Consider the following 11,329-nt stretch of genomic DNA (forward strand, 5'->3'; position numbering starts at 1 on the left):
GCCGCGGGCGCCGGCGCGGGCGGCGCCGCCGAGGGAGCTGGTGGTCCAAGGTGAGGCGGGCGGGTCGGAGTCTGCGCGCAGGGCGTGCGGGGCCGCTCGCAGGGGCCTGCAGGCGTGTGTGGGGCAGGCGGTGGGAAACGCCTTGGGGGCYGGGGCTGCCGGGGGCTTCAAAACGTGTGTGGCGGTGTCGTAACGTCTTGGTTGAAAGAAGAGGCGCTCGGGAGCTACTTCTGATTTTTCTTACAGACAGGATCTCTAGATTTGTTTACATTTTTTTAAAGAAAATTTTGAAATTTTATATCAGGATAAAGTACGGGCTGCGGTAATAGGATTTATGTTTGCTGAGACTGTCGATCATCTTTTCCTACTTTACATATAAAATTTTGCAATTCACTGAAGTTTTTGCTACCTAGCAAAGATAACATTCTTGGTTTGGAGGTTTGCAGCTGTTTTGTTGGAATGTTTATTCTGATGCTAGTTAAAAGGAAGCATTTTCAGAAGAGAGAGCTCCTGGCGTTATTATATATGATTAATATCCAAAGATACTGAAGTGTCTTTTGGATAAGTAATTGCTAAAAAGATTTTTTGCAATTAGTTTGTGATGTTGTAATGTATAGGTCTTTCCAGGCAGTAATGCTAATTGTTTTAAGGGAATGTGATATAGTAAATGTTTCTTAGAGTAGTATGTAAATAGTAAATGTTTTTAGAATCATTTTATAGGAGGGACATAGAGAGTAAAATAAAACATTACTAAAAATCAGTAACATGTGAATACTAGATTGTATCATGCCATTCATATTTTGCGGCAGCCTCCTTTGTTTTTATTTGTTGGTTATTTCAAATGTAGACCAAAAAGCCTGTTTTTACTTATGAATAGGAGTCAATCATTTTATATATAATTTTTAGTGATAATAGTCTTTCGTATTTGGAATTCTATCACTAGACATAAGCACTTTGTTCCTTGTATGATGTGCTTTGTGTCAGTAGGATGATTGCTGAACTAAATATAGAAGATATGTGAGCCCTTATCTAAACTCAAATCTTCCCAGATCATCTCTCTTCAGAGCTGTGTATTACTACTATAAATGAAAGGTAGGGACACAGGTTGTTTTACACTGTGCTTAGGCCGGGACCTCTAACTGGAGAAGCTGGATGTTGCTGAAACTAAAGCGTAGATATGCTTTATTTTAACCAGATGTTAAATACTGTGTTTGAACATAGTAAAATTTCTAGATATTATTATTGATTACTACTTAAAGCTGCAATGGTTATGTATCTACAACAAGAGTGATGTATCTGTCTCCATTAATTTGGAACGTGCTCCCCAGGAGCCTAGTTTTAGTAGGAGGTGAGGGAAACAAAGTTTATAACTATGACAATGTCTGTATTATATAGCTTTCACAATATGCAAATGTTCAGACTTAAAGAATGTGATTAGTTTTACTAATCAGGATATTAGAAATTCTGGAAAACATCATGCATCAGAGTGCTAGATTCTGGGAATTCCAGCAGTTTAGTAGTTTCAGATGTTAGGCGAACAGAGGAATGAATCTGTTCTTACCATTGAGGTTCTTCCTGCATTGTCCTAGATCTTGCCTTACTAGTTTGCACTTAGTGTAGTGAGGAAATAAAAACTTACTTTTTGTGGCTAAGCAATAGGATGGTTTGCACCATGGAATAATATTCATTGTTTATGAATCTTTTTAGATAGCTTTAATGGGACCGTGACCTTTCTACCTTTGGAGGAAAACAGTGAAGGAAAGTACCAGATTAAAAAGTGCAATATTTATCAAATTCAACTTACACACATAAAAGATGAGGAATGGTAAGTCTGGAAGTGAGAGAGGAAATAAACCCTTTGTTCAGAGATCACACCATGTGCTGGTATTGATTTGGTTTGCATAATTGGTTCATGATTAGTAAATAACAATGTCATCTTAATACATAGTGTTCAGTTGAAAATGAAACATCTGAAAAACCAAAATCAGTGCAAACAAATCTTTTTTTCAAGTGTGTGTGTGTGTTTGTGTGTTTTCTAGAAAAGGTCAGATTTTTTGATTTTTAGTAAGCTTGAGGCTAGAATTGGAAATTTCTGTTTGGAACCTACTGAGCTTCAGTCATTAGAATATGGCCCATTGAAGCTTCATTCTGCAGTGCATTTGAGGACATGATTGTATCCACTGGCAGCTTACATAGCTTTAAAGAGACCTAGATAAAATTAAAGGTCATGAAATGTACTTAGTGATAATTTTTCTTGCAAAGTTTACTGGTATTTTCATGAATTATTCACTGTTACTTAGCCTTTGGATTAGCTTGTTGAATCAGATTGTTCATCTCATAGTCTGTTTTTGTGGTAGATCTAGAGTAGACTCATACGGTGTTTGAATTAGCAGGTAATATGCTAACAAAATTCAGGGGAGACTGTTCTATTGTTCAGTAAGTTCACTGTTTTTGTTTGCTTGCTTGCTTGCTTGCTTTGTGCATTACATACTTCTTTATTCCTCAGTCTACTCTTACGCCTCTGTTTGATCATCTCATTTTTCTCCACTTAAGTAATTTGACAGATAAAGTTTGAATGGTTTAGTTTTCTCTTGAGGTAGCTAAAGTATTAAAGTACATTTTATTTATGGAACTTTTTTATTTTATTTTTAAAGGTCTATGTCTATTGTAGTGTCATCTTCAGAAAATTGGTTTTCAGATGGAATTGCATACCCCAAATTAGCATGGCTTGGAAATGAGCTGCTGTCCAAACTGGCCAAATGGTCTGTGGAGAAAAAGCACAGTGAGTTTAAAAGTACACTCTCACTCATTCCTGTGGCAAAGTACAGCAAAGTTTATCAGGAACTTAAAGAAAAATACAGAGAGATGGTAAAGGTAAGTTTGGCAATAAAAGGCAATAGTAACATGCTTTTCTGGCATTATTTATTGTTTAAACTGTTTCTTTCATTAATTAAATTTCTTAACCTAAAAAGCAGTTTAATTTAAATGTATGTATTAGTTTGTGGGGGAGGAGGTGATTTTTTTTGTGTGTGTGTGTATGTAGAAGGAGAAAACAATTTGGATTTTTATAGTATTTGGAAGAACTGCACTGAAAAGCAAGATTTTTGAGCTACTAACTGCCTGATGAGTTAGATATTTTCCAGAATGTCTCTCTTCAGATAAGAATATCTTGTAAAATACTAGTGTGAAAATATTAAGAGTTTGTTGTTGATATTTTTACGCTAATAAAAAGATACATATTAAAGGAAGGTTGGACTTGTGGGTAAGATACTGGCTTGTGAATGAGTTAAGTCTTCAGCTCCACAATAAACATTGTGTACTGTTGAGCGGATAATTTTAATGTCTCAGTTTGTGATTTACAAAAGAGGAATGATACCTCTTCTTTCTGCCTCTTTTGCATCACCCTTTGACTCTTCATGCTCTTGTGCCAGGATGATTCTATGGCCTGGTATGTTACAAAAATAACTAYGTTACTGTGTTGCACGCAACAGGGAGAAGGAGTATATTTTTCCTGAGAATTGCAGTAAGCAAAAGGATACATGAATGCTCTATTACAGTACAGTGAGGCAGTTTACTTGTGAGTTGCACATATGGAGTCATAACTTTCTTGGAAATTTTATTGGTTGAATAACAGTTGGCATTCTTTATCCCATTAGTCTTTTGTGTAGCTCATAAAAACTAAGTCTTTGTTTACATTCTTTTTGTATTTTTTTTAATGGAGTTAAGATGCAAAATTCATGAAATTGAGAGCCTATTAAAGGGTGTGACTATCTAAATTACTCTAATTTAAGTTAGTTCAGAATGGCATGGAAATCGGTACATTTCCTCTGTTTTTCCAAAGGTGTGGCCTGAAGTAACGGATCCTGAGAAATTTGTATATGAAGATGTTGCCATTGCTGCTTATCTGCTGGTAAGAAGCTGCTTTGTGTAAGTAGGAAGAAATAAAACCTTTCTTAAGAACATGATTACTTTCATTTTGTTGTTACTGCATTCTTTAAAATAGGCTAACATACAGTTATTACGGATCTGCAAAGAAAAAGGAAGGGGCAAGGGGAAAGTGTTGTTTTTTTTTCTTTTCCTCCCCTCCTTTTTTATTTGAGAGAGACAAATTCTTACTACAGTGTTTTCAAGCGCAACGTAAAGGAGAATTTGTGGCTACAACTCAATTCAGTGCAACTCAATTCAAAGCAAGCTTGGAATGCTTTTGAGAGTACTACTAAAGAAGGTTAAAGGTACAGAGATTTGCATATACTGAATGGTTACAAAAAACAGGCTTCTAGAAGTGGAATAAAGTTAAATGTCAGAGTAAAATGAAAATCAGTGAAAGTGTTTTTTATACTGCCCTGTGCCACAAAAATAAATGCAGTAAATGAAAATTGAATTCAGAGGAAAAGTGAAACTTCTTTGTGAACATGTCATAAAAAATTGCAATTCTTTATCACAGGAGGTTGACAACCTAAGCAGACTAACTGTATATTTAAAGCAATTAGGTCCAAAAGCACTGAGGTATTAGAGGAATCGTGRTTAGGGTCCAATTTGGAGATAAGCTAAGTTTTTATACCAATTTTTACTACATATTTGTTAATTAGATACTAAAAATTTTTTCACTGCTTTGTCTTTCCCTGATAAAATTTCAGGTCAAATTCCATCCTCAAGTGCAATATGAAGGCCAACTGTAGTAGGTTTGTGAACATCTAGGAATTCAGAGATACTTGGTACAGTTTTCTAAGATACCACCTAGGAAAGAATCTATGAAAATGCAGCCATGTACAGTCACTAGAAACTTCAGGTTTGTAGACAACATCTAGATTTGTCACTATGTACGCATGAAAATGTTTTTCTGACTGCAGTCCTGAGTGCAATAAGAGTATGTCTACTTTGAAGTGTATGTAGAGACCTGTTGCATCTTCTCTAAATCATTAAGCTGGCTTATTTACAGAAATTAGAAAATTAGTGAGAACTAATTTATTTTGTTAACTGACTATTTAAACTTAGAACTTCAGTTTCTTATCTCATAAAGACTTCTAGAATTGTCTGAGGAAACCTGGCTGGCCTAGGCTGCTGTTAAAATATTAATAATTACATTGATGTGATAAAACCTTCTCCATCAAGTGATATGATGATCATGACATTGTTTTATGGAAAGAGCTATATAATGGACTATATAATACTGTAAGAGCTATATAATATCTTACATTATTTTTACCACTTTGATAATATTAGTTTTTGAATCTTAAAAATTAGCAAATTCATTCTTGTTCATTATGAATTACAGTAGTTGTGACCACTGGAAAAATCTGGCATAATACTCTTGAAAAATCTCTTTTGCAAACTTTTATGCACATGAACATTAGTTTACAGTAATAATGTGCTTTAGCTAAAGAGGTGGTGATTTCAAGAAGTTACTGAAATGACTGGCTTAGCTGAAATGACGCTTAATACATGATATTAATAACCTAACTCTTTGCAAACTTTTCAGGTATCAACACATTGTGGTATATAGTAACTCATCATTTAGAAATACTAAACAGGTGATTAAAAGAGGATAGGTCTGATGTTAGCTCTTCATGGATTTATGGCAACTAGAATGAGATGATGAAGAGTGGGGCCATCTGACCCTCGTTTTATTCTGCAGTTATAAGAAGTTTACCAACTGCCTAGGCACATGCTTAAAGAACTGCTTATTCAATTTGCATCATAAGAGGATTGGCAGAGGGTGGAGGATAGGTCTGATTTGTGTAGGAAGTGGTAAGGGTTTTCTTGGATACAGCCAGGAGTGCAAAAGTATAGTGACTTAAAAAACACAACCTGATATTCTCATGGGATATTTGCAGCTTCTTTCTCTCCAGCAAAACTAGCAAATTAGTGAGTGACAGTTTTACAAACATCGTTTTTTTTTTTTCAGTCATATAGTCTTGACTATTTCTGCTTCAACAAGGAAAAAGTAAGTGTGGAGAGTTGATGAACGTCTCTCTTGTAGCATCTCATTGAAAAAAGCTTATCTGACAGCAATAGCAGGAGACTAATTCATTTTCTGCCGACAAGCATCTGGTTATTAAGATTAACTAGTTATGAATTACATTACTACATAAAACTAACTATAGATGGAGCAGGGACTAAAACTGGGCTAAAAGCTTTGAGTTCACGTTGGTTGATTGAGAAATTGGGGCAACTAGGTAGGTTACCTGTTGCCTATTCAATAGAAAGTGATGTTACATGTACCAAACTAGTACACAGAACTCCTCCCCCAACTCTGCCACCAATTCTCTCTACCTTTTATTCAACAGGTATAATGCTTTCATGGTGCTCTTTACAAAATGACATCATTGAAGCTTACTTGCTACTTCCCTTGCTTCCTCTGTTCATCATGTGTGCCCTTTATTTTAGCAACTTTACTTCTATGCTTTTCTAGCCCTGAATTGTTTAGCTGTGATTTATTTCAGCTTCTAGTCACTCAGAAGTGGGTGGATGATGCTTAGTAGTTCACAATATGCTTGTTATTTAGCAGCATGCTTCCCCCCCCCCCCAAACAGTTTAAAGCCTCTTTCTTCAAGTTAGTTTCTCTGTGAGTGCAGTGGCTGCCTTTTGTCACATCTGTGCTATCTCCCAGTGCTCTCCTTTCATCTCCAGTACCCTTTGCAGGACTATTAAAAAATGGGAACATACCTGCTAACCTGTTGCTGTTGTAATGCTCTCCTTCCAAATTTGTTTTGGTCGGTTTTTCTACCTATGTTGTACATAATTGAGATAAACTGACAAGTTGAGAATTTGTTAGTGTATTGGGCTTTGAAAACGATCATTATCCTTTTCACCTGATGTTAATAATAAGCCATGGGTGCTTATAAATAGCTCTTTGGTGCTTCACTGCAGTATCCTGGAGATGGGAGATCGTGTACTGTAATGCAAATTAAGTCTAGATGAGTAAAACACGCCAGTGATGTAGTTGCACTAAATTCTACAGCAACCTGAGTTGATGAGACACAGTAATGCTTAATATGTGAATCTTATAGCTTAGGCAGGACAGATGCTAAAGTGTTCAGTTAATATGTTAATGTTTTTGAACATGTGTTGTTGCTGCACTTACGATGCCCTTACGAATTTTCTTACTCACAGCTGAAAACTAAAGCTGATAAGGAGGCTTATGTAGAGCATACTTTTAAGGTAAATTTGAGAGCATAATTCTAAAATGTTTTCTCTTCTTGTATTAGGTTCTTTGGGAAGAAGAGAGAAAGGAGAAGGGATTGTCCAAGAAACAGTCATTTGTAGATCTCGGCTGTGGAAACGGTCTACTGGTTCATATTTTAAACAATGAAGGGGTAAATAGTGTGTATGGTTTATTTGTTTTGTTTTGTAAAAATAGTTATTCAGTACTCTTATTCTGCTCTCCTTTTATTTAGCATGCAAAGAGCCAAAATTCAGTTAATTTGCTTAGTAATATTAATAGGWTATTTGTTATTCTGTAGTTACCAGGAACGAATCCTGGCAGAAATTTAGAAGCTTTTTATTTATTTTTTATTAAGGCAATTGTTTGCCCTGAAGGCTATTTATCTTTCTCAGGTAAGAAATGAAGAGGGAAAAGAACAAGTAGTGATGTAGTTTAATCATGCATTAGATGTAGTGAAAAGGAATAGGAAATCTTAAAATAGAGATTCTCTCTCACAAAAGACTTTAAATTAGATGTTTTTTGTAAACTTAATTCTGTTGAAGCTGAAGTCTATTCATTGTGTCTTGAAAACGTTTTTCCATATCTTCAGAAGCAATCTCAGTCTTTGTAATTGTGAAAAGACCTAACAATGAACTGTGCTTTTCGGAGTGAAATCAGAAGTACAGTAAAGCTCAATTTTCTTAAGGCATAATTTTTGAAATAAGCAGAAAAAAAAACAGCAGAAAAGTTTTGAAACTCTCTAGCCTGTGTGGTCAGAAAAAATTGATCTAATAGGAGACCATTTTGAAACTCTCTATCCTGTGTGGTCAGAAAAAATTGATCTAATAGGAGACCATTTTGAAACTCTATCCTGTGTGGTCAGAAAAAAATGATCTAATAGGAGACCAATTTCCCTATATGTGCTGCTTTTCTTATGTTATTGTTACTGCTGCAGCATTTAGAAAGGTGTTGTTGATGGACAAAGAATCCTGTGTCTTAAACTTTTTTAATAATTGATTTTGTGAAAGTATTATTTTTGCTCACATATTGCACAGGGTTCTTGGAGTTCAAATACTATTGCTGATGTAGTCTTTGTTTCTTACTTTAGTTTCCAGTCCTCATTCCATTTCCCATTAGTTCATACAGGGAAAATGTTTCGACTCTCAACAGCCTTATTGACCTCAGTATTTGGAAGGTTGTTCTGCCAGCACAAACTACTTTAACTGGACTCTTCCCTGAGCCCCAGCAACAAAACGCCSATTACTACCGTGATAATACTAACTTTATGAAAGGTTTTGTTACAAAAATCCAACTCTCCTCAACAGTCTCAATAGGTGTGCCCATATCAAATTTCAAACCAGATATATTCTGAATGGTTCCTAGTCTTTTCCTTTTGATTTAGTGTACAACTTCTGAAGTGGTGAAGCTGTTCATGTGTCTGAATTTTAGTATAAATTGAATGATCCATGTTTACATATAGATGTAGTGAGCTTGTGTGAAAATTTCTGGTGAAATTAATATTTAAAAATTATACTTTTTTATTGTTTAAATATTTCAGCATTCAGGTAGAGGCATTGATGTGAGGAGAAGAAAAATATGGGACATGTATGGATCAGAAACTCATTTAGAGGTATTATGCAAATGTATGTCAATCTCAATCATTTGTAACTTTGTTTATTTGTTCATTGCCCGAGGCTATGTTCATGCAAATATGATCAAACATCAGGTTATATAGATTGTTGTCTGCAATGGTCTATGGACTTGGGATGATGACAATCATCTGTTCTGTGTTATTGTAAGTTAGCTGTAAAGAGAATTGATAGTTAGAGCAGTGCAGTATCGCATCCTTGCTCATTTTCAGTTCTCTTTATTTTTTCAGCTGAAATGACTAGTGTGGTTTTTCTGTTTTTATTTTCATGTACTTTATGAAACTTTTTTGCTGAAAGATCAAATGCTGTTCAGTAGCATTCTTGCACTGTTGTACCTTATAAAAGAATTGATGTTCTAAGTTACAAAGTTTATTCTTGAATTAATATCAGAACTACCCTGRAAGTGGTTCTGACCCTTCTAGAGTGCTCTGTGCTGTTTTGCAACAAAATTGTTGAACCTCAGAGGAGCCAATTCTTTGCCGTACTGGCTTTGTAGTATGTCATTGAAATAATAGCCTGCAGAAAACTGGATAGGAAAATGAGTCTGAAAGAGGGGTTATATTTCAAATTCCACATTAGCATGTGTATGAGAGCAGAAACAGTTCAGCACAGGAACATTCACTTTAGCTCCAGCTGTTTTTGGTCTGATACTCATTAAAGCTTGGTGCTGATAAATTATTGCCCTTTGGGTGTGAGGTGTTCATTGTTTCTTGTTTTCTAGATTTCAGAAGCTTCTCACCCCATTCTCTCAAACATCCTCTATGGTGTTTTCAACTTCCACAGTTTTAAAGGAATTTTCCTTTTATAGTTACTCTCTAGTAAGGTTGTTTAAAGATAGTATTCAATATATCTTTGAGTGCTAACAACTTTAAACAAACAACAGCTCTCACTGTTGAGTGATGAAGGAAGAGTGGGACTTTTGTGGAACCCTTTGGAAAGCTATACCCCGACAGCAAGGTGGCAAAAATTCTTTTGTATAAATCTACAATCAGATCTTATTTAAATGATTCAAGACAAAATAATCTAAAACACCAAGCCACCGCGCTACTTCATTCTCTTTATACTATTAATACAGTATATTTCCTGTTTTTATCTATATATAGACATATATATTTTAAAATATATATACACACATATATAAATAAATACATAAATGGATACATAAATACATAAAATATATAAGTATGCTATAATATATCTGATCACACAGTATTTTCCTTTTTGTTGTATATTCTTTTCTTTCTGTCCCAGTTGCTTTCTGTATTGCAGAAAACAGTGAATTTTGCATATTTATTTCATGTTAAGGTTTAACCATTTGCAATTTCTTAGTTTTCTTGACTCTTAGGAAGATGAGCATCAACTGTCAGTCTTTGGAGTAAAAGAGTGTTTTTGATTTTTTTTTTTTTTTTTTTTTTTTCCTTTTAACCGAGACAAATAAGAATTCAGGTAGAACACTTGATAAAAAACAGAAAACAATAAAAATATCAAAAATTTGCGTATGAGCAAAGTACTAATTTGTGTGGGAGGGAGTTGGGAGGAAAATAATGTTTCCTCCTTCCTGCTTGCTATGTAAGGCTSCCTTAGCCACAGGAGTGACAGAAGAAGCACCTACTTACAGCTTTTTTGTTCCGCTTGGAAGTTAATTCTGTTTTGAGCTTTACTTAAAGTATGAGTTGTGGGATGAATATTGCCATCTGTAACATTTAGTGCCAATTCCAGCAATATAAATGAATGTAACAGGTGGCATGCTACATCACCAAACTGCTGTCAGACATAGTAAATATAAAATTGGTATTAACAACTGTCAGAATGTGGAATATGGCATTGATAGTTCATGCTATGTCTAAATTCAGTAACCAAAAATGAAAAGAAACATAAGTGTAATTTGTTTAATCAGTCATAAGAAAATGTTTATCAAACACTGGATTAACATATACTAACCTGCCAAACACAAATGTTACACGTGCGTGTTATCTGAGTATGTATTGTGTTTAYTTACTACGAAAATGAACAGAGATACAGCAATTAAAGTGGACACTAATGCACCATACTGAGACTTAAAACACCCAAACTAGTGCTTTATGAAGAGAAAATATAGGATGGCTTAGAGGTATGAGGTTTCTGAAGTCCTACACTAATTGTTTTGAGTTTCTGTACAGCTACTATTTTGCATGTGTGTGAATGTTGAGCTACAGAAGAAACGTAAACATACAGAGAATAACATAAAGCATACATAAAATGAAAGTATTGAAACTGTTTTCAGAGCTTTCCCTAAATATCTGTAGAGACTTGCATTTCAAACAGGATTATTTGTTTTGTGTGTGTGTTTTTTTTAATCTTCCCATTAATTATTGTGAAATACATGTTCTTCTCTGAAAATGGATATGACAATTTGTAGTATAAATATTTTCAAGGGCTTTCTTTTTTGCTGAGCTTAGTGTTTCTCTCTCTCTCCCCCTCTCTTCTCTCTCTCTCCCCCTCTCTTCTCTCTCTCTCCCCCTCTCTTCTCTCTCTCTCCCCCTCTCTTCTCTCTCTC

At 35.0% G+C, this 11,329-nt stretch overlaps 1 protein-coding gene across 1 annotated transcript in view; it reads left to right on the forward strand.

Moving 5' to 3' along the window:
• Positions 1–4: 4 nt before the first annotated feature.
• The window catches only part of TRMT44 (tRNA methyltransferase 44 homolog), a gene marked incomplete at its 5' end in the record, with an annotated part of 16,690 nt that continues 5,365 nt past the window's right edge, over positions 5–11,329 (forward strand). The window contains 6 exons of the mRNA XM_085309688.1: positions 5–50; positions 1,708–1,825; positions 2,655–2,874; positions 3,842–3,910; positions 7,209–7,316; positions 8,703–8,774. Coding sequence (XP_085165814.1) covers positions 5–50; positions 1,708–1,825; positions 2,655–2,874; positions 3,842–3,910; positions 7,209–7,316; positions 8,703–8,774 — 633 coding nt within the window. The remainder of the gene's footprint in view (positions 51–1,707; positions 1,826–2,654; positions 2,875–3,841; positions 3,911–7,208; positions 7,317–8,702; positions 8,775–11,329) is intronic.

This window comes from Rhea americana, unplaced genomic scaffold (genome assembly GCF_003343005.1).
Source record: "Rhea americana isolate MKP2758 unplaced genomic scaffold, rheAme1 scaffold_30, whole genome shotgun sequence".
In the NCBI taxonomy this organism is placed as follows: Eukaryota; Metazoa; Chordata; class Aves; order Rheiformes; family Rheidae; genus Rhea; species Rhea americana.